Source organism: Pituophis catenifer, unplaced genomic scaffold (genome assembly GCF_029215685.1).
Source record: "Pituophis catenifer annectens isolate HBS135680 unplaced genomic scaffold, rPitCat1.0.hap2 SCAF_7, whole genome shotgun sequence".
In the NCBI taxonomy this organism is placed as follows: Eukaryota; Metazoa; Chordata; class Lepidosauria; order Squamata; family Colubridae; genus Pituophis; species Pituophis catenifer.
The window spans coordinates 45,257,600-45,281,827 of NW_027256887.1; the positions used below are offsets into that span (position 1 = coordinate 45,257,600).

The 24,228-nt window shown below is 37.6% G+C and overlaps 1 protein-coding gene across 1 annotated transcript in view; it reads right to left on the reverse strand.

Annotated features, from left to right (window-relative positions):
- The window catches only part of ZFC3H1 (zinc finger C3H1-type containing), a 43,756-nt gene extending 34,938 nt beyond the window's left edge, over positions 1-8,818 (reverse strand). The window contains exons 1-5 of the mRNA XM_070948047.1: positions 8,260-8,818; positions 5,300-5,710; positions 3,057-3,103; positions 2,179-2,377; positions 1,844-2,070 (exon numbers count right to left, since the gene is read on the reverse strand). Coding sequence (XP_070804148.1) covers positions 1,844-2,070; positions 2,179-2,377; positions 3,057-3,103; positions 5,300-5,710; positions 8,260-8,818 — 1,443 coding nt within the window. The remainder of the gene's footprint in view (positions 1-1,843; positions 2,071-2,178; positions 2,378-3,056; positions 3,104-5,299; positions 5,711-8,259) is intronic.
- Between the last annotated feature and the right edge of the window lie 15,410 nt (positions 8,819-24,228).

The following is a 24,228-nucleotide window of genomic DNA, read 5'->3' on the forward strand; positions in this document are numbered from 1 at the left end:
AGGACTCAGCTAAATTTTAAGAGTGAAAGAGCTCCCTGTGAGATTGATTCAGCACCAAGCAGGGCAGAGCTCTTTGCCAAAGAGCTCGTAACTATGATTTGCAATATTTTTTGTAACATCCATTGGATATGCTGTATTCCCTTAATAACCACATGGTTTGCTTAAGAACCGTGGTGACTTGCTTTATGGCCATTGTAAAAGTGGTTATAAAATTGAGTCAGGTCAAATGGTGACCCAGTTAATAATTAATCCAGTGTATGACCAAACTTCGGAGCATAATTTTGTTCCAAATTGAGGACTACTTGTAATTCATGTCCTAGAAATAAGCAGCTTTCTGCATAACCTCATCCACTCCCTTGTTCTCTGCCAATCACTGTTCTCCAGGCAAAAGTACTTCTAGTAGACTGGTAGGGCAAGCAGGTGGCCCTTCTGTCCAAACAAGTACCTCTGTAGAAGTACACATTGCTTCTATTTTTTTAACAGGATAATGGCCCCACTAATGCCTTGAAAAACTGTTAAGAGTAGATAATACAGAAGGCCTTTTGTATCTTGAACACAAAGTCAGGATTGTTAAAAATCAGCATAGCTTTGCCAAATTATCATGTGAGATACATATTGTCTCCTTCTTTAACAAAGTAACTACCTTAGTGAACAAAGAGGATACTTTGACATAATCTATCTCATTTTCAGTAACAATTTAGCTCATTTTCTGACAGGTTTCTACATGATGTTCTCATGACAAACTGTTAAAAGTGAAATCTGGTAGATTCAAAACTGGGTGGCTAACCATAACGACAGCATTAATGACCTTATATTAATTTGGAGAGCAGTAACTAGTGGAGTTTTTCAAGGATGTGCCCGTATTATTCATTGATCTGGATAATGGGATTGATAAGATTGCTTATGAAATGTGCAGAATGTTACATGAGCTTGGGGTGAACTCCTGCACTGGTCCCGCTAAATATTGGATCGCAAAGATCCAAAACACTACATATACATATTACATACATATTGAATAGAAGCAGACTTAGAATAAATCTAGGAAGAGGTGATCCTAGCTTTCAATTCCACCCAGTCAATGCTTCTATTCTTTGCAGTACTGAAAAATATGAAATATCCCTGTGTTATATACTTAGAATGTATTTCTTCAGAAGAAAATGCTGTTACTTATAAAAGTATTAACACTATTTTTGGTAATCAATTTAATGCTTTGATAATGTTATTTACTGCAAAGCAATATACCAACTTAAAATTTTGGTGTGTAAAACATTTCTTATTTACAATGTTATCAACCTGAATCAGTATTCCCTGATGATTCATGAACCTCACACTGACCTTATTCAAAAAAACAACAATCTTGAAACATGGACTTTTTCATACACCATTTGGAAGTTTTCTGTATTAATTTTTTATTAATTGCTGGGTTTTTTTTCATTGTTGATAACACTGCATGCCTTCCAGAATCATTTTGAATTGGGCATTGTTACAAATCTAATAAATTAATTGTATCACCTACATCTCAAAATGTAAGAGATAAATTTCTGTCTATCATGGCTACTAGATGATAGTCCTTATTTCTAATTTTCTTTTACAATTTTGGCAGCTATCAGACTAGATATTTCTAGAAAACGGATCAACAAAAGAAGTATTTTAGCATTAATGGGATAGAAATCTGATCCAATTAATGATACATGGCCTACAAAAAGTAACTTACAAAAGTTTCCAAATGTATATATTTTAAAAAGATACACAATATACAAGTTGTAATATTTTACATGGTATCACCAACAACCATTTGTGTGTTGTATTCCTTAGAAAAGGTAGAATGTATGTTAGTAAATACCTTGCTTCTTGACCTCATCTTTCCACCAACCAGCTTCATGAACCGATTATACTGTTCTTCTTGATTTGAGAGATCACGGATTTTTCTAATTTCCTCTTCCCTTTTTCTTCTTTCCTCCTCTTCATCCTGTTTCCATTGTTCTTCCTCCTTCTGACGTCTTTCTTGTTCCTTTTGCTGCTGTAATTTTTTCCATACCTTTGTCTGCTGTTTTCTTAGAGCCTGCTTAGCTTTAAAAGAAAATTATTTAACTATACTTTCTCCCCCAAAAACCCCCATAGAAAATCTACCAAGAATGTATCTCGCAAAAACCACCATTTACTAGATTAATTATTTACCTGCAGTACTTGGCTTTTTGGCAGAATGAGATTTTGTACTGATTTTGCCTCTTTGCTGTACGGTTTTTGCTTTTGTTAGTTTTTCTTTGCTTTCTTTCATTACTTGCTGCTCTTTCTGCTGCCACTTTTTACTAGCAGACTGAAGAGCCAGTAGTCTTAGCTGTAACTCTGATACTTCTTGTTCCTCATCCAACAGTTTCTATTATAGAAATAAAATAATAAATAAGCACTTTAATCCTTCATCCAATTGTAATATCTAACTGGGCAGAAATCCTGCCTTTCACTGAAGTGGCTTATTATGTGAAAACTTCAGGGATTAGGGAGAGTTGGTTTAATGTCCAGGTTCCAACTGACAAACCCAACCCCAAGTAAGCACTGTTGAAACAGTCCAATCTCTGAATGCAGAACTTTACGGAGTACATCATATCGGCACAGACTGAAAGCAAAACTAACTCTTCCTAATTTCCGTGATTTTCACATAATTAAAGAATAGAATCTCCCTTCCCCTATTAGTGCAGGTCACATTGTTCGATTAGATGACCAGGTATTGTTATGGAAACTGTCTAAGTCTTTGTTGAATATCTGGTTAGATGACCTTGGTTCCCATGGGATGATTTCTTGCGCCAAGCTGAAAAGCGGCAATGGTTGCAATAACAAAATCACACTTTGAAGTTAACAAGAACATTTTCATTGAGAAGATAAAACTCTTTAAGACAGGTTATATAGCACCAGAGATTTTTTTTCTAACTTGGAACTTTGAAACATTTGTTAGGAATTACCCCCATTAAACTCAGTTGCACTTAGTTTCAAATTAAGGCATATTGCAAATCTATGCTTTGCTAAAGCTCCCGATTTTAGTGGTGAAATCAATGTTTTACCTTCTCTACTGCAGCATCAGAAATGTCAGGCTTTTGTTCTTTTTCATCTGTTGGGAAAAAAAAGAGAGAACCCTATTTTTCTAATTATAATAACAATATCATCAAACAATTTGATTTAAAAATGTAGAAAAAAGCATGGTAAGACGACTGGAAGATAAATCCTACAAAGAAAAAAGGAATTCGATACATTTAGCTTAAATAAGAGAAGGTTAAGGGGAGACATGTTAGTAGTCTTCTGATAGGGAATGCCACGGGAAAGTTTGAGTACATTTATTCTTTCTAGCAACCAAAGAAAAGATAAGAACCATTGGTGAAAGCTTTACAGAGATATCTGAACTTGAACTGAGGAATTTCCTGACTGTGAGATCTATTAAGTTTTTTGTAGTTTTCAAGAAAAGGCTAGACAGCAATTTGTCCAGGATTACTGCACTGGGCAAGTGTCACCTTCAAGAGAGTTAACATGGTAGGATGAAGGGTGGAGTATGGGACAAGAGAGGTGATGAGGCAGAAAGTGCAGGGCAGCCAATAGGGCAGAGAGAGGAGAGATAGGTGTGGAGAAATTGAAGCAGAGGTGAGCATGATAGGAGAGGAGAAGCATGAGGTCTTGACCTAACAACAGTGTGGTAGTAGCTTAATGATCACAACTGGGACTAGCAAAAATGCTATCACTAAGCAATGCAGTCATGATGATTTGCATAATGACATCATTTAGCAATGAAAATTATAGTCCTAATTAGGGTCATTAAGTGAGGACTACCCATATCTCCTAACTTTTGAGAGCCAACTTCAAATTTGAAAAATAACAGCAGAATAGTTAAGAGTTCAGAATGAAGGCTTCAAGTTCCTTTTCATCAGAATGAAGATCAGTTGGAGAACAGCACCAAAGCAACACAACAGGTAGTCCTTGACTTACAACCAAGTTGGGACCAAAATTTTTATTGCTAAGCAATGCATTCATGAAGAGAGTTATCCTTGATTTTAAGATATATTTTTTTGCCACAGTCATTAAGCAAATGTGCTTTCCCACATTGACTTTGCTTGTTGGAACTCCTTGGGAAAGTTGTAAATGGCAATTACATAACAGTCGTATATACCCATTGTCAAGTACCCGAATTTTGATCATGTGACTGAGGCAACATTGCAATGGTCATAAATGCCAGAACTTTTTTGAGCACTGTCATAACTTTGAATAGATATTAAATGGATCGTCCTAACTTATACTTCCTGTTCTTTCAATTTGGCCAATTAAACCTGATTCTACTAACCATGGTTAAAAACTGTAATGATATTCAAAATATTTATGCCTAGATGACAGAGAACTATGTCTGATAAACAAAGCTTCATTTGGGTTGCAGGCTTTCCAGTGGTAAAGCAGTAGAAAAATGGATTACTGCCACAATAGAACATTCAGAAAAAACTGCTGTATTCTCTTTCAATATATACTATCAACACCTAAATGATTGTATATATCGAATGATGTTCAGGAACGGGGAAAAAGAAAGTTTCATGGTATGCATATAACACAAAACTCTAGTTAATTTTAACCTTTGCTATTATTTTTATGACTTGAAATGTGCAAACACAGGCAATTGGCTTAATTTAGTAAATCAAAGTTAAAATAACCCATACTTAGTTTGTTATGTGAATACAGCCTATATCAGGGGTCAGCAACCTTAAACACTAAAAAAGCCATTTGGACCGGTTTCCCACAGAAAACACCGGGAGCCACAAAACCCTTCCCATGCCTGACTATTTTCTGAGCGGCCATAGAACTAGCATATGTAGTTGAATTAAATGCCAAACATTTAAGTTTTCTTCTGAAACTTTTCTTTTCTTGGGATTTATCCATGGTTGGCCCACTGGGTGTCAAAAAGCTTAATGGCAGTTGTGATGCATATTTTGAGTGACAGGGAGCCGCAGCAGAGGGATGAGAGTCACATGCGACTCCAGAGCTGAGGGTTGCTGACCCCTGGCCTGTATCAAAGGAACTTTTAATTTGTAAGTTCTATGACTCATATTTAATATATTTTATTTCAACTATTGGCTTTTTAAAAATTGATAGCTTCCTTAATTCCAATAACCAGAAAATGCAATTAATCTTAATACATCAAAAAGTTCAGCTTCTAAGCATTATTTCTGGTAATAAAATTTAAACTTTTTTTTCATTGAGAAATGTTTTTTTAAAACATTTGAAATTTCATTTCAAAATGGTTACATATAATCAACTTTTTTAAAAAAATTACCTTCATTGATATCCAGGTCGTTTTTCTGTGAATGTTCTTTTATTCCATCTTTTGCTTTTTTCAACTTGCTCCTCTCAGCTAGCGTGGGCAGTTTTTGCCTAAGAGGTTTCAGTTCAAATGCCTGAAAAGTTAATACTTTATTCTCCTCAGGAGACACTTCATTTACAGCATCTTTTGTAATACTGACATTTTCAATTGTTTGGTCCTGTGGACTGGCCACTTCATTGTTGCTTTGTTGGGCACTGTCTTCTTTATTATTTAGAGCCAGTTTCTCATCTTTATTAATACATTCAAGTTCTAGTTGAATCTGTTTGTATTTCAACAAAAGATCCTCAAAACTCTCTTCAGCTGAATTATCATTTTTAGAAGAATAGTTCTGCTTGCGAGACGGGGACTTTCCAAATGTTTTGGCTGATGCATTAATTAAAGAATTTATCTAGGATATATTTGATATCATTACAATGAAGATATGCAAATATTGAAATGCAATGTTTGGCATTAAGGGATTTTACTCCATGCTCACACCATTATATATTCTAAAATATTTTCAGAATTTAATAAAGAAAACATATATTGTACTTCTGAATTTATTCACCATCAGTAAAATTTTGAGTGGCTTGTCATTGCACCTGATTCTTCTCTGGCACTTTAAGTTATATCCCCTGAAGATACTGCCGCAATCAAGCTTGATCATTTGTTATCAGAAATATATCTAGCTTCAGTACACATCCCAAGTGATATTTTCTTGAAGTCTGCTAGGAATTTGGTCAAGTAATCAGATTGAGTTATTGTACGACTGGACATAGTGTCAAGATATGAGGCTGCAAAATAATTCTACAACACAATAATCCAAATTTTGCTAAGGCAAACTTAGGTTTTTGATATTGGTAGATATTGTCTATTTACTTTCATTTCTGATGTTATTTATACTTCTTAATAGCTCACATTTCAGTGATTTTCCTTATATTTAATTACAAGGCATTTTAAACTATATTAGAAGACTGAAGAACTATAAACCGCATGATTTTATACAGGAATAATTGAACTGATAAAAAATTGGAAGTTTCAAACTTACAAGAGTCTAATTTATCTATTTGATAAGATTAGAAGTGTATAAGTTCAATTTTTATCTTAATATTAAAGTACTATTTATTGCTAAAGTTTTTATCTATTTGTATCCCGCTTTTATTATTTTTACAAATAATTCAAGGTGTCAAACATATCCAACACACCTTCCTCCTCCTCCTCTCCTCACAACAACCCTGTGAGGTAAGACAGGCTGAGAATGTGACTCGTCGAAATACAAGCAGCTAGCTTTCATGGCAAAGATGAGACTTATAGTCTCGTGCTTTTTAACTTGGACCCTTAACCACTACACCAAACTGACTCTAGACCACTAGACAAATGGAACTCTCTTGCTTATAGCAAGACAGTATGGGTCAGATGTTTTGAATATTTGAAAGGGCAATGTGCAATGCAAATAAATAAATTATTCCATTATCAATCCAATAGCCTAGTGGCAGGGCAAAGTTTGAAATACAGGTATCAACAATTTATCTAAAATTTAATTGACCATTCTATTTGTAATGTTGAAATAATTCTAAGACAAGATGATCATATAAAACTGCTTAAAGCAATTTTACTTTTAAAATATAATTGAATAAAACTAAATTCATTGGTGCACCCACTAAACTATGAACATGAAAAATAAAAACCTTATGCAGCAATATATGAGGACTGTTTGAGAAGTACTTTCATTCAAAATAAGAATACTAAAATAAGCTGAAATACCCATTCAAGAACAGCTCTCAAAAGTTCTGAATGCATCTTCATTCAGATTTCTTATTTGAAATGCAAAAATACAGACCAAAACTACATCCTACTCCATAGTTGCATGAATAAACTACATAATTAAAAGCAATCCCCCCAAAAAATTACTTAAGTAGTATATATTGAAGATATAAGTGGTTGTAGCAATGTTTGGCAATGATATTCAACATAAGCTCAAACTCTTTAAATACACCTTCAATGAAAAGGAAGATATAAACTCTCTAGTCAAAAGCAGCAAAAATCTATCAGAATTCTGTATTAATATTTGACCCTAATTGGGTCAACGCAGGTCACATGCCCCACAATATATTCTTAGTAACCCAGGCTTAGCTATGTAATTTGCAATATAATCCTTTTGACTGTTTAGAAATCACTATACTAATATCAATATAGTATACAGAATTGCATACTATATCTCTCTGAATTATTCCCCCCAAACACTTGAAAGTTTATAAACAACACATTAAATACCATCCTAGCCATATTAGAAATAAAACACAGCCAATGGACATTTTTAAAAAAATAGTTAATATACAATATTTGACAAAGCTCCCTAGCACTAATGTAATGAAGATTACCCACTGAACTCTTCCAAAACTGAATAGCTAATAATCTGCATAAATGTGAAATTAAGTTCTAAATAGAATAGAAATGACAGCAGTGAACCTTTCCCATCTCAATGTTCAATTCTTCAGCAGCTTTCCAAGCAGGTCAACATCTGCATCTCCCCCTTCTGCAAATATTCTTTTTAAACATTCATATTTGCAACATTTCCTCCGTTTCTAAAACAGCTTTCCCAACCTGGTGACCTCAAGAGATCTGTTGAGAGCACAATTCCCATTATTCTCGGCAAACCTCAACAACTCTGCATTCAGATCTTCCATCACCCTCCGACTAGAAACAGCTCTTGACCCTTTATGATGCCGTCACTGTAGTCTCCACCCAACCTTGAGCAAGCCGAGACAGCAGAAGGATTTCTCCCCAATTATCGCTTTGTATGAGCTAACCGACACCTATAATCAGACTTAAACGAACCGAGAAAGCAAATTTAAGTCGCCTCATGCACAGCACCCCTTCCTTCGAGATAAAACAGCAGCGGCAGAAAGAGGCAATTGTTATGACAAGGATACATTTCCGAGGCGAAGCCTCCCTCCAGCCTTGGCTGCCACTGTATCCGCCACCTCCTCCCGAGGGCTTTCCAGGGGAATTGCCACCTCGGCTCCTGCCCCAGCGGCCTCCGCCCCGGTAGGCCCTGCCTCGAAAACGAAACCGGTCCAGCGCGTTGTGGCTGCGTTCCCAGAAGGAGAGTCTTGGGCCGGCGTCGGGATGAGGGCCGGGTGGCAGCCGCGAGCACGACGAGGAAGGCGGCGGCTGGGGACGGAAAGGCTCCTTGAGCCGGTACCCGCCACCTCCGCCGCCGTGCCCATGGACGTGTCCGAGTTCCGGGGGAGGCTGGTGGCGCAAGTGAGGGAAGCGGCGAGAGGAGGACGGAAGGCTGTTCCGCAGGTCGGGAGGAGGCCTGCGTCGGGCGTAAGGGCCCCGGCCGCCACTCCGGTCTCGGCCGCTGGGTTCAGGGGGTGCATCGTTATTGTCGTCGTCGCTGATTTCTCCGTCCTCTAGTTCCCCTTCTTCTTTCGGGGAGAGGTCGCTCGGGGTCGCCGCCTTCTCCTCAGCCGCAGAAGCCGCCATAGGAGTTACTCAGCGCTAACTGGGCCGCAGACGCAGAAGAAAACGCCCCGGGCTGGCCCGCCCACAAGCGTATCGCTCACTTTCGGTGTCTTTTCCAAGTGGCGCGATGGCCCAGTCAGACCCCAAACTTGTACGCGCAACACCACCCTTCCCCTTTGCTCTCAAGACTCTCGCGAGACTTAGTTTTTTTCTGCTCTTCCCCTTCCTCAAAGGATAGCGGCGGCGGGGGGAGAGGAGCATCACAAAGGGGGCAGCGAAATGCACGTTGGGAATTGTAGTCCCCCGCCTTCAAGAAATTGAGGAGGTCAGTCGCACTACAACGAAGATCTGGGAAATAACAACGGCTCTTTAACGGCAATTATTCCTGCTATAAAAATTATGAGGAAAAGAATGTCTGAAGATCCAATAAAGCCTTCATAGAGCTTAATTTAGGCGTAGATGCAGAATAAGACAGAATTCAGCTTTAACCGGTGGGTTTTGTATAGTTCATAATTAACTTGTGGAATCCACCGCTGTAAAATGTGGAGATGATAGCTATCATCTTATAAGCTTTAAATGAGGAGTGGCCTTATTCCGAAGAAGATGATGATGAAACCCAATAAGAACCGTGTAAAAGTGGGCATATTTAGTCTAGACTCTAGAGAGAAAACCAGGGGAAGAAGTTCCTCAAATATTTAAAGGGCTGTCATCTGAAGAAAAAAAAAAAAGAAGGTAGGACGAGAACCAGCAGGTGCAGCAGAAGCTTTACCGAAGGCGATCCAAACTTGAAATGACAGTTGTTAAAACAGTTTCCTAGCATGATCCATCTCTAGAAAGAAATATTACAGGACTATGATTTGAGGATCCCAGCTCAAATTCAGGAAGTTGGAGAAGACCACTGAGTTCCTTTCCAACCCTGTGAGTCTAAATCATGAAGCCAATGCTATAGTATCGAGTTTTTATAAATGAGAATTGTTAGAAATAGCTGGATGCTAATATCTTGTCTGTGGGCTTTCCATATGTATTTGGTTAGTCACTATAGAAAACGTGGATGCAAAGAAGGACTTTAGAAGGTTTAAAGTCCCAGAAGGACTTTATTTAAGTGCTTCCCTTCAGTTCATGATGCAGCAGAAAAGTGGAATACTTTTAATTGCAATGAGGCTAGTATGTCGTAATAGTGACTTTCCTATGTTCCCTAGAACAGGTTCAGGAAAGTGATGATTCTTATGGTTTGTTTCGACTCCTATTCAACATCATCTATTGTTGGAAAAATAATCACTTTCTTTAACATGTGGACAAGTAGGAATAGGTGAATATAATCAAGTGTAGATTTTAAGTTTAGCCATCTATTGAGTTGCTGAACTAACAGGTTGTAAGTACAGAGAGGTATGACATGATAAAGGACGGAGCTGCCTTTCTATTTGATACAACCACTCCTATGTGTCTGAACCTCCTGTGATTATTTTTAAACAGGAGCCTAGAGCAATTTTGAAATTTTGCTAAATCCTTGACCAGATTTGGGGGAAGGATATAAGGTGACACAGAAGGAGCAAATGATAATAGCAAACTGTTCTTGATTAGCATTGCCAGGGAATAGCAACACCTGGAAATACTCTGGAGTACAGATAGTCCTTAAGTTACAACCACATTGGAGCTTGTACATTAGGATCAGAAGTCAGGACAAATATTAAAAGAACTGCCTCAAGTAATGACCAATCATCCCTGCTCTTCCCAGTGCATTCGTTGAACACACAGGTCAATAAGTGGAGCATGGGGTGCCTCAGGTGTGGGAGAGATCCTGGGAGGCATAATGCAGGCACAAGGCCACCTGCTTTGGGTCTCCCACAGTCTCCCTCACCACGAGATACCCCATGCTCCATTTCCTATCCATTGAGTAATTTGCATACATGCCCACATAGCTGGCAACAATGTGGAAGGAAAAGATGGGTGTGCCTGCCGTTCCTGGTTGCTGCTGCCCTTCTGGGGCAAAAAAAAAAAAAGGATGGGTTTCCTAGCCTTTCAGAGCTATAATTTCAATATTTGCAGATCTTCAGAAAGTTTTACTCTCTTCCCCCCAAATCCACATTTCTTCAATAAAGAAAACAAAAAAAGCTGGGATTGGCAGACTTGTCCAACTTTCTCCTCCCTCCCAATTAGGTTTTGAAATTAAACTCCCCACCTCTGCCCTCCAATCTCTATCCCTTTTAACAGCTTAATTTGCTAAATATACTGCATGCCTGGAAAAATCTGTAAGTCACTTACCTTGACCCAAGCTGAAGAGCATGGGAAAGGGATGATGTAAGGCAAGAAAGCAAAAAGCTGCACTGGGGCATAGGAGGATGCTTTAGGATAAAATAGAAATAAAATAGAAATATACAATTTCTATCAGTTTGAAGGCATGGTGAAGACAAGGCTTGGCACTGCTCCATTGCATCACTTAAAACCTTAAAAACAATATCAAATGCTTGGCTTCACTTAATTTGGGTGGGCTCAAAAAGTAATAAAAGGTTTCAGACAGAGATGGAAAATAATGTCTGGCAGTAACAAATACCTAAACCTATCTAATTCAGCATCATTTCAGAAATTATATAGATAATTTTAATTAATATCTGGGATGTTGCAGGAGAGCATAGAGAGATTTCAAAGACACAGCAAGACAAATTTAGACATTGGGAATATGGTTTTGAAGAAAAAAGTTAGACCAATAAAAAAATACCAGATAAAAGGACTCAAGGATTCAGATAACCAGTAATACTGTTTAATGTTCAATGTGCAAGACAAATATCTAGGCTGTGGTCAGCAACTGGGGAAGCAAAAAGGAGGGAATGGCAGAATATGTCACTAGAAAATTTTCTCACAATGTTTTTTTTAAATTTATATTTAGTACTTTCTCTTTGATTTATTATGCTGTCATTATCAAATGTAGTGTTTTTAATTTTATATTTCACTATTTAAATAATAAAAACACCCAGAATTGTTTTTTGTGAGGAGGGTGGCTATATACAGTAAATGTGATAGACAAACAGATAGTTAAAATAAGAAACTGGACACACCAAAGTCGCCATTGAACTACTAGTAGACTTTCCCTTGTCCTGAGTTACACATGGGCTAAGGATAGACACTTTTAGTGCCATGCCAATGCATTTTGTGCACTTTTATATGAATCATTTAAAATTAAGTTGGAATAGGATTGGGGTAATAATTAACAAAACAGATGCAGATCATGCTGGCTCTCCAGCTTTAATTGAACCATGATTCTCTACAGAATGGTAAAGAATGTCATGTGTTCTAATTCATCCATAACTAGAGCCACACGGGAGTCCAGCAGTGGGTTTCACATATTCTTCCCATTAGTTCGCCCCGCATGCACACGCTTCACGCATGCGACTTCTGCGCACGTGCCCAGCCTTCTGCGCATGCACTTTGCTTGTGTGTGCACCTTCCACGCATGTGCCTGGCCTCGAAAACGTGGCTAAACAGGACGGTATTACGCCCGGGTGACCGGGTGCACTTGCAGTTGCTGCTACTGATTCGCCCGAACCGGTCCAAACCGGCTGAATACCACCTCTGGGGTAGTCATTCATGCTATGAAAGATTTAGGAAGAATAACATTAACTCATTAAAAAAATCTCCATAATATTGGAATGAGACCTCATTCCAGAAGACAGGCACTGTGACAGAGACTGTGCACTTTCATAGTTCTGATAGATGGTATTATTTAATGGGAGATAGTGGTTTCTCAAGTAACCAGGACCTATGCCATGATGGGCTTTATAAATAACAACCAGCACTTTGAATGGCACCCACATGCAAACCTACAAGTGCAAATTACAAACTAAAGATGCTACATGGATATCCTGCCTGCTCTGCTACTTTCTGAACCAACTGAAGTTTCCAAGTGGTCTTCAAGGCAGCCCATATAAAAGCTGTAGTCAAGCCATGAGGTGACCAGGACATGAATCATGTGTTTCCTGATTTATACAAAAGGGTGCAACTGACACACCAGATGAATCTGTACAAACAACTGTCACCTTGACCACAGCTGTTACTTGCTCATCAAATGAGAGATGTGAATGCAGGAAGGCCTTTAGGTTGTGCACCACTCTTAAGTGGAAAAGTGCAACCCTATCCAAAAGACAGAGGTGGAATATCCCTAGGTCTGGGTGGCACAAACACCCAAAATGTCTTAGTTTTTGTAGAACTGAATTGGAGACAGTTCCTACCCATTCAAATCCATACAGACTATAGACACTGGGACAGAATTTTGGTAATCTCAAGTGGCCAGGCTGGGATTGAGAGATATAATTGAGTATCATTAATATATTGATAATGCTGACCCCCATGGTCAGCATGGTACCCAGTAGTGGTTTCATGTAGATTTTGAAATGGAGGGTAGAGAGTAGAATCCGATGGCATGGCACAAAGAAGAGGCCAGGAGAGTAATCTGTCCCCACCCCCCAACCAATACCAGCTGGAACCAGCCCTGGAAAAAGATTGCTACCTTTAACCTAGCTCCACCATAGGTAATCTACAAGTGTGACCAAAGTTGTCTCAGTACTAAATCTGGGCCTGAAACCTGACTGAAAGAAGACTAGATACTCTGTTTCCTACAAGATTTTCATCAACTATAGATCAATCACTTTCTCAAAAACCATCTCCCAAAAGGGAAGGAGACTGGATGATAATTATCAAAAGCAAATGGGTTCAAGGATGGTCTTGTGACGATGAGAGGACTATCACTCTTTCATGACAGGTGGTACTATCTCCTCTGTTAAGATGAGAACAGCATGAACATAACTGCAAGTTGCCTCTCTGGCTGCTTTTACAGCTCAAGAAGGGCCTGGATCCAGAAACAAGTGGCCAGGTTAATAGCAGAGAGGCCCTCCAGGGAGGGATCACTGCAGTGATTTGAAAGGCAATCAAAGAGTGATATGTCCATAGCAATGGATTAGGTCAATGTCCACCACTTTCAGATTCTGTATTAGTCCCACCATGACAAAAAGCAACAAGTATGCAGGCTATTACTAACTTGGCTCAGGCCACAAATTCCTAGGTTCTCAAGTAATTTAAAACACTTGGATGGCAAAATAAAATTCAAAGGACCAACAGCCTTGCCAATCTGGCAACAAATCCAGCAGCTCAGGCAGGGATGCTACTGGGCAGCAGGGAGAGTGGTACACTATCAGCAATCTCAGATATTCCTCTAAGCCCAACTTCAACACCTCACATCTAATTATCTGTGAAGCGAAGTCCTTGAAAGCTTGCAACAACTCACAAATGGCCATTGTCACCTTCCTCCCCTGGACTGTCAGCAGGTACAGAACTGAAAGCCAGGTAGGCCCATTTCTGCACTGATATATTGAGAGATAACAGAACTAGCAACAACACATATATGGCAGAACCTGGCTCTCTTTCTCAGTTTTAATTTACTTTAATGAAACATGGAACTAGCATTTTTTTATATACAGTATCTTTTTTTGAATTCAAAATCAAACATTAAAATACAAATTAACATAAAGAAAAAGGGAAACTGAGTAATTAAAAGTGACAAAAATGAAATCTGACTTTTTTATACTAAAAATTAACAAGAGATATTAATAACATAGCCACCTCTACATTTAAACAAATAACACCAAGCTATCATATATCTTCAAATATTAATAGTCAAAATACTAAGAAAACAGTATTCATAAAATATCCTCTTAATTTCATCTAAAAGATGGTGAATTATCAAACACAAAAAAATTATAATGCTACAATATTTCTCTAGTCAAATGCAATCTAATCTTTAAATCCCAAAGTCAAAAGTTGATTTTTTATCTTGAAAGAAATCTCCAGTCACATGAAATTTAGTCAAATTATTGTCTCTAAACAAGCAGTCAATCTCAGGCTTGCTCCATTAATTTTAATCCATTCTTCCATTGTGCGTATATATTCTTTTTTCCATCTTTGGCATATAATAATCTTGTTGCCAATGTCACATATAAAAACAAAGTTCCATGTTTTTTCTCCACATGTTTATCTGTCAGGACTAGCACTCTTTCAAGTGTGCTAGTCCTTTTTTTTTTAAATATAGCTTTAGCAATGCTTCAAAACAGTATTAATACTTTCTTTGAAAGGAAAGTCTAATGCTCTTCAAACATCATTAAATCTGTGCTGGTCAGGAGCCTGTCAAAGTCTTGAAAACACTATGGAATGGAACAGTCAGATATTATTTCCACAGTAGTGTAGATCGGAGGTGGTGACCCTTTGAGAGCTGTATGCAATGAAATTTCATTTTAATGTATGCCGCTTAGTGTACATTTAAAGTGAATTTTTTCACTTTAAATGTACACTAAGTTATTCTAAGTCTAAGGTAGTTCTGCAAAAGCCAGGTGTCTTGCATCTTCTGCAGCACAAGCGACATGAGTATGGAGGCCAATTCAAGGGCAATGACTGCAGAAGGCCAAAGTGTCCATAGGTACTGTGCAGACTCCAATTTCAGCAGTATTGGTGAAGCACACAAAATTATGTGCATAGCAGAAACTGTGTAGTAAAAGAGGGGAAAACACTACTTTAAACCTAGACCAGTTAGGATGACTTTAAAGTGTCTCAAGAGGTTAATATAAAGACAATGACACAAGGACATAGTTTAAAAAAAGCATTTATTGATCATGTTCATGTAATGAATAAGGGGATGTGAAGAGTAACCTTGAATTTTTCCTGTTTGATTGGCCAACTTAAAACCATTGCATCTAAAGACTGGATATATACATGCTTACTTGATAGTACATTGAACTTCATGCAAATTATTTTTTAATAAATACAATGTAAATTTCCCTTGTCTCTATTCCCTTGTCTACTATAGAAATAAACCCTAACAATTCTTAGAACTGAACTTCTCATAAAGCTTTTGGATTTTCATCTATGTCAGATTACAAATTATCTAGGTTAATAGATTCTAGTTTTGTGTTCTAATTTTGTGCTGAATTTCATGAATAATGCTATTTCAATTTTTCTAATATTGAAGAACTATTCCCATATTTTAAAAAATGATTAAAAAGGAGTAGTGTAATAAGTAGTGTGATTTTATATTTCAAATTATACATAGTGTCCTAGTTACTGTTTGCAGTGGAAGTGCCTTAAATCAGGGAAAACAAGCCTTCTCAATGTCATTGGATGTCCAATTAGCTGGCTATATAGAAATTGAGATCAAACAACATCAGGAGTGCCATAGGTTCCCAGTCCTTGTTTTGAATGATTTTGTAAATGAAAACTGTACTTTTTGAATTGGGTTTATTTTTTTTTTAATAATTATAAATTTACATTTTAATACATCAGCTAAGATATATCACATTTGCTCAGCCATGTGACTGAATGAAAAACAGCAATTATGTATTGCTCAATGATCTCTATCTCTAATTTTATGTATTTAGATGCAGTAATAAAACCTATGTGATATGTCAGATTACTACTGCACCTGAATTTAGTGTGGCTTACTTTTGAAAAAACATTCAGACTGTAGAATATTTCTTGTATGGTAGTTCCTCCAGAAAATGTATAGAATTGGGTTATTCAAACATGAAACAATGATGACAGTGGATAGTCCAGAATTCTGTTTCCAATAAAATGTGCCAATAAAAAATGCTGGGTGGATCTCCAATTTCACAAGAGGAGAATGATGGAATAAATTATAGACATTACTTTGATGTGAAGCCTACATGTCAGGGCACACCCTCTTTCTTCTTCCAGTGCTGTTTTGTCTTTTAAGGAAGTGAGTCATGAGAAAGAGCCTAAATTCTTCCACATAAATGAAAGAATGTGAAACAAATTTAGAGTGGGTGAAAAGGAAATCCAAATCATTTTTTCTATACTATTAGAAATTATTGTTATTGACAACTTACTATGACACCTTTAACATTTTCCCAGGATTCCCGGTGGTGATTTTGAGATACATATTTCGCTTGCATTCCATAGTTCTTGGATTTCAAAGCTCTGCAAGATTCTCAGTAACAGGTAAGTGATATCTACATATCACTAAGTGATATTCTACATATTTATTTCTTCTATTTCAATCTATGTTTTACATTTTTCTTTCTACCTGTACCACTGTGAGATAATTCTACAAAATCTTCTAGTACAAATGAGGAATGTTTTCTTAATAGTGCAGTTAATATGCTGACATGTATAGATGACAGTCATGAATGAATAGGTATTTGCCCAACAGTCTCATTGCATTTAAGAGAATTTTATCCAAAGAATTCTAATTCAAATATTGGATTTCTTATACATATCTCTTCAGAAGCCCTATTGAAATCAGCAATGCTTACTGCCAAGTAATTGCATAGAGATTTTTATTTATTTTTACTTTAATTATTAGCAACATTATTTCACACAATATTTCATATGTTCCTTACATTTGATGTGTGCTATATTTCTCATGTGTGTATAGTCAATATGCTTACTAATTAACAAACACAATTATGAAAAATGAGAAATAGAATGAAAAAGAAATAATAAAAGAAAATAGAACTGGAGGTTAAATGTGATGCTGCTGAAGCTAGTGATAGAAATAGTAGTTTGCAACATGAATATATGCAATTGTAGAAAGGTGGTCTAAGATACTGCCCAAAACTGTTATTAAATTGTCAGTAGTAGTGATACAAGAGAATATAATCCACTAGTTTCCTAGGGAAAACAACTAAGAGGAACAACTCCCTAGGTTCTTTTCTGGTTCGCATGATCAACAGTACTTGCTGATCAACAGCACTTGATTATTGCTGAGCTTCTTTAGAAGGTAAGTTTTGCATCAGGCATTCAGACAGTTTGGTTAGGAATAGGCTGTAAACTGTAATTGTTTAACAACTTTGCATTTTTTTTTGACCAGCTTTTGAGATTAATTATTCAATCTTTTAGGTTATGTGTTCCTTTGACTCTTAATCCTCTTTCACTTGTGCAATCTCAAAATATTTTATTGTTGGAAATGGAATCTTAAATGTTCTCTTCCCATCTTCAAGAAGAGCCAAGGTTTTGCATAGTCTTGATGTAGTATTTATCTTTATAAGATATTTTCTTTATCTTGCTCTCCCAGTTTTAAATTATGGTATTGTATTATTTAAAAAGTATTTAGTTTAGGGGAATATTACGTTGACTTTTAAAAAATATAATTCTTGGGCCAGCATTTATTACAAATTTAGTTTTTCTTATTGACATGTTTCAACAAAATCTGTAACAGTAATGTACATGTTAATGTGTCTGGCCAGAGGAGGCAAAAAGTTCATGAACAGTTTTGAAGTTCTGTGATAACGCTGATATATGTAAGCTTAATATAGGCAACCCAACATGTGATCAGAAAAAGGGGTCAAATCCGTAAGAAGAAGAAAAATTACGTACATAAAGCAACTGTTGAGTCAATAGTTAATGCGATAATTGCCAAACAACAGTAATTGCCTGCTATCAGAAATTTAACACTTTCAAGAAAAAATATGACTACTTTTGATATTCAAGAACTGGGTTTTTCAGGTCAAACCTGGGATTAATCTGACGGCATCCCAATAAATAAGCAGAAGTATTAGGAATATTTGCTGCCTTGACTTGACCAAAAATATTTTTTAAAAGGCAGAAGAAAATTATAATAATAAAGGACTAAGTAGATAAAAATGTCAAATCCAGTCTAAACATCTGAATGTGAGATGAACCATAATGTTAAATTACATTACATTGTGTGTCTGTGTACAATCTCCCGTAGTGAGGCACTGCCTTAATGTCATTAGGGGGCTTGTATGCTCTGAGAAAAATGAGAACTGTGCCAGAGGTTCAACCATATTGGATAGGTCTCATCTGAGCCAGATGAAGAATCTCTCCCATAAATAACATGGTGAAATGTAATTTACAGAAACCCATTCTAGATCAGTCATTAACTGAGTCAACAAAGATGATGCTACGTTTCCCTGAAAATATGACCTATCCGTACCCCAAAAACAAGCCCTAGTTAAGCCCTGTCCACCATCTGGTTGTACAAGGTGGGGCGAGGCACAGGCAGAAAAATCAAGTTGGGGTGGGGGGGTGGAGCTGCCCCACGTGCCCCGTACTTGCTTACCTTAGGACTGCTGCAGCCAGGCCTCCCATGCCCTGACACCTGTAGTGCCACTGCCCAACGTCTTCTGCAGCCACTTGCGGCCACTTGTGACTGGATGCCGTGAGGTGCATTGTGCTGGTGCTGCCGCAAGTGGAAGAACACAGTGAGGCTCGTTGCGCTGGTGCCGCCGCAAGTGGAAGAACGCAGTGAGGCTCGTTGCCCTAGTGCTGTGAGCAAGAAGAAGCCACGAGGCTTGCCATACTGGTACCACGATGAACAACACCAGTGCGACAAGCCTAGCGGCGTTCTGCTGCTTGCTGCGGAATCAGTGCAACGAGCCTGGCAGTGTTCTGCCACTCACACGGCACCAGCACGAGCCTCACAGTATCCTGCCGTTCGCGGGGACACCAGTGCGACGAGCCTCATGGCATCCTGTCACTCATCATGTCGTGAGCGTCTGCAAGCAGCCACAGAAGAAATTGGGCAGGAACATGCCAGGTATTGGGGCGTGGGAGGCATGGCTGCAGTGGTCCTAAGGTAAGCGGGCAAGACATCCCCCGAAAATAAGATCTGGTGCTTATTTTGGGGCCTAAAAGAAAATAAAATGGGGTCTTATTTTGGGGAAAATACGGTATGTGGAGTTCCCGAAAATATGGTGAAAAATGGGTTACAGGACTTAGGACTGTTAGCTGAGCAACTGAGACCAACAGCTGCAAGACTATTGGAACACACACAATGAAACAGCTTTTTTTTCTTTTAATGACCTTGAAATCTCTTGCATCAGTGTAGAGTTGGAGTGACTGAATGGACCTGAGTGTTTACTGGCCGGATGCCCTTCCTGACACCTACATGGAGCTCATAGCAGATATTTTCTCTTTACACCCAGAGAGACAAATATCTGCCGCTACCTAAGATTGAACTCACAGCCTCCAGATTGTCAGGGGAGAACTCCACTTCTAGGTACCATACTGTTTCAAAGAAATAACTCCAAAGATACTCCAAAGATACAATTATTAAAAGATGCCAATATTGTAATATCAAATATAAATACAGACTTGCTGCAAAAAACAAATCAAGTAATGAACAGAATCACTGCAGTTATAATTGAACACCTTGAACACAAAATCAGAAAAAAAAGCCTGGAAAATAAGGTAAGTATACTAAGAACAGATGCAAGCAAGTTAAGACAAATGAAAGAAAAGAAGCTGAAGAACAAAGAATACCTAATGAACAGCAGAAATAGTGGGGGAACGAGAAAGAATTGGTTAGCACCAGGTGAAGATAAACTGCATGGTTTTGAGGTGAAACATCTGACTGGTCTAACCCACTCGTTGCCAAACAGTTTAACATACTGAGAGGATTTAAAATTGAAGATCGGTTAACATCTGGTAAAACCTACCTGGTAATGAATGATCTAACAAATGGAGCAGTACCAGGAAACTGAAGGCCAATTACCTGCTCACCAACAACTTTCAAATTGCTAACTGGTATTGATAGTTGATGCAGTCCAACAGCATCTAGTTGAAAACAAGCTCTTTCCACCTGAGCAAAAAAGAAATCACCCCAATAGCAGAGGAATAAAAGATCAACTCCTAATTGACAAGATGATTTTAGAAAACTGCAAGAGAAAGAAAACCAACTTGAATGTAGCTTGGATTGATTACAAGAAGGCATTCAACTCTCTGCCACATAATTGAATAACCAACGTTATTGGTTATTCTGTAGAATAGAGGAGAAAGAACTAGAGAAGATAACAAACACAAAGGCTTGAAAATATACTGTGGATAGAATGGCTGTGGCAAAAGAAAGCAAAAATAGTACCAATAGCAATAGAGGTCTTGGGTGCAATCCCAAAACCTCTGAAGTACCACTGATGTCAATGTCAGCATTGACATCAGTCAATTGCAAAAACAGCTTTACTTGGAACAGCTTCCATCATGCAATGATACCTTTAATACTGTCAACATCAACATCTGCCTATTCCAGGTCCTTAGGAGTGATTTGATAGGTGGATAAAAATGCCAAATCCAGTTTAAATATCTGGCTGACTGTGCAACCAATTTATAATAACCATAATGCTTTAAACAATCCAATCCAGCATGATAGTAGTACAAAATAAAGAATTTATAACAGAACACTGTATGAATGCTAAACATTGAGTTCACTCAATGTAACCTTGTCATTGCTTAGAATTAAGTCCCTAGAGCCTCTTTGGTAATGTATCATTCTATTTTCAGTTTATGCTTTTATATCAATATAAAAATTATCACTAGAATTTTCATCACAATGTAACTCCTGCACATTATTTTTGCCATACTGTATGTCTACAGCATATTTATTTACAACCAGATCTTAATCATTCAGGTTCCTGTTCTCTGTGTGGATCTTCATTCATATCTGGAAAAAGTACCACTATTAGCACATAATTAACCATTTCAAAGGTTCACAGCTTTTATCATTATAACTGTCATTGTTATTTAGATTTAGAAGGCTGCCCAGCTTCAAAATTACCATAAATGGAAGTGCCCACCCTTCATGCACTCACATATAGCACCCACTCAGTTGGTCTCCATAGCGCCAACCTGCTTTCCTGGAGCACAATTTTAGCACCTCTTCCTGTGTCAAGGTCATGTGAGATTCTCACTTAACAATAGCAACAGGAATCACCAGGCTGCTGTCACTAAGCAATACAATTGCATTGTGCTTTATGATCATATTGCTTATCCAATCCCAATTATCACCCTAACTCAAGGGGAATCTGTAGTTACATCCAAATCAACAGGAAACATAGATCCCATGGAACTTTAATGGCATGCTTCAAAAACTAAGCTAACGATATGATTGTAAGAGAGACAAATCTAATCAGATGTTTATGTATAGAATAAATAATTCACTGAACTGAAACATTAGCCACACTGTTCTGAATTAACAGGACAGGCTAGGCTAAAATTGGTATTGGTAGTTTGGGATGGAATGTGCTATGGAAACCACTTCCAGGATGTTTTGCATTGGCATAATTGAGGTGTATTCAGATATAAGCGATATGGTTTACCAGGAGACATTGGAGCAATATATTTATCTGAGTGATGAGTGGAACTTTAATGATTTCTAAATAATTGTTTACTTAGCTACATCACCCACTGTAGTTGACAAAGTAGCCAAATTCTTAAGCACTAGTGTTTGCAAAAACCCTCTTGAACATTAAAAACAAAGTACAATGTCTTTCAATTGATAAAAATTTATAATACAATCGTATAGTTATCCATTTAGAAAAAGGGGTATGAAGAGGGTAGAGGGAAATCTGTCTTCTTGTCTGCAGCAGTGCCTTCTTTGAAATGAAAGTCCATTTTGGCTTTGCCTGTAGGAGAGAGCAGGCCACAAAAGCATCTGCCTGACTAATTTCAAGCGGTCATTTCCTAGTTCTGATGAAGACTGCTTGATTGATATGTCCAATCAAGTCATTTTTTAATTCTTAGGAACCACATAGATTTTCTTCATAATGATCTAACCCTTAACTGTTTTTTCAAGCCTCCCAACGGTGCATTGTCATCACTGTAACTGAATAAAAACAAATAAGCATAGTTATGGGGTTTTTCTGAAAAAATGCTAGTCTTTAAACATGGTTTAATATTCTGAAAAAATGCTGGTTCTATTATCTGTCACATATAACCAAGAACAGAATGAAACACTAATTGTCTAGAGACCTGTAATTTTCTGAGCACAGGTGTAGAACCTCACAATTGCTGTTCAGAAATAGCCTGACCAACAGGTTACAGGTGGAAAGGAGGGAATGCAAAGATCACTGGGAGAGTTCCTAATTGCTTTACCTCACACCCTTTTTATGCCTGAGCATATTACTTGAACCACCAGACAAGTTAGTTAAACCTGTATTCTAATCATCCATCTAAATTCACCCCATCCTGCAATCTCCCACATTATAAAAAGAGATTGGTGGTTGCTTTCCCCCAATAGGATGACACGTGGTAGAAAGAAAACTAAGATAGTCACAATCCTAACTCGTCTGCCTTGTTACTGTGGCAGAATAGATCTCAGCAATGAAAGGACACAGTATATGCCAACATGAATTTTTGCCAGCTCAAAGACTAATAGACTTCATGGTGAGGAACAGCTCTTAGCAGTATCCCTATGGATATTTTTACATAATATAAACTAAGGATTGTGGTAAGTGAAATATCAGTATTTATATATTTTTAAAAAATATGACCAATCCAATATAATCTTCATTAAGAGAGACAGAGAACAGCCAACATACACTTTCTTTTTTACTGAAGTAATCTTTCACTTTATCTAACAGGGAAGGTCATGACTTTGTCAGAATAAATAGGAATAAAGTAGAAAGATGATGCATTAATCATATTATCCAGTTTATTCTCTGCCCTTTAGGTTTTAAATTAAGGTTCTATTTCAAACCTTCTGAACTGATTCATTTTATTCATTTTTATTTTCTTTTATTGCAATTTATATGCCGCCCTTCTCCCGAAGGACTCAGGGCGGCTTACAAGATAAAAATTCAACAATATGAATTAAATATAAATTAAAATCCAATTAAAATTAATTAAAATTATTACAATGTAAAAACCCCCCTCAACGGGTCAGTCCATTTGATGAAAAAGCCATGTCTTCAGTTCGCGGCGGAAGGAGAGGAGGTCGGGGGCTGTCCTAAGCCCGGTGGGCAAACCGTTCCAGAGGGTTGGCACTCCCACAGAGAACACTCTCCCCCTGGGGGCCGCCAGCTGACATTGTCTGACTGATGGCACCCTGAGGAGGCCCGCTCTGTGAGAGCACACAGGACTATGGGAGAATGGCAGAAGATGGTTCTGCAAGTACCCCAGGCCTAAGCCATTCATATTTGATTGTTAGCACTGACACAAATATTTATAGCCATATTAATGGGGTTTTAATCACAGATTTCAGCTCTTTGAATAAATTGACCAGAATTATAGTCTTAAATTCTTTATGAATAGTTGTTATAAATGTACTTAATTTTGAACAATAACAATAGCACTTAGACTTATATACTGCTTCACAGTGTTCTGTATAGCCCTCTCTAAGCAGTTTACAGAGTCAGCATATTGTCCCCAACAATCTGGGTCCTCATTTTACTGACCTCGGAAGGATAGAAGGCTGAATCAACCTTGAGCTTGCTGAGATTCGAAGTGCCAAATTGCAGGCAGCAATCAGTCAGAGAAGTAACCTGCAGTACTGCAACCATTGAGCCACCTCAATGAAAAGGTTTAATGCAAATTTATGTTAAAATAATAGTTTTTTATATATTTTTGACAGTATATCCAGTATTAAATACCAACAGTACATTATTTCATAAAAAATTATTTTAAGCTATAATTTAATGTAA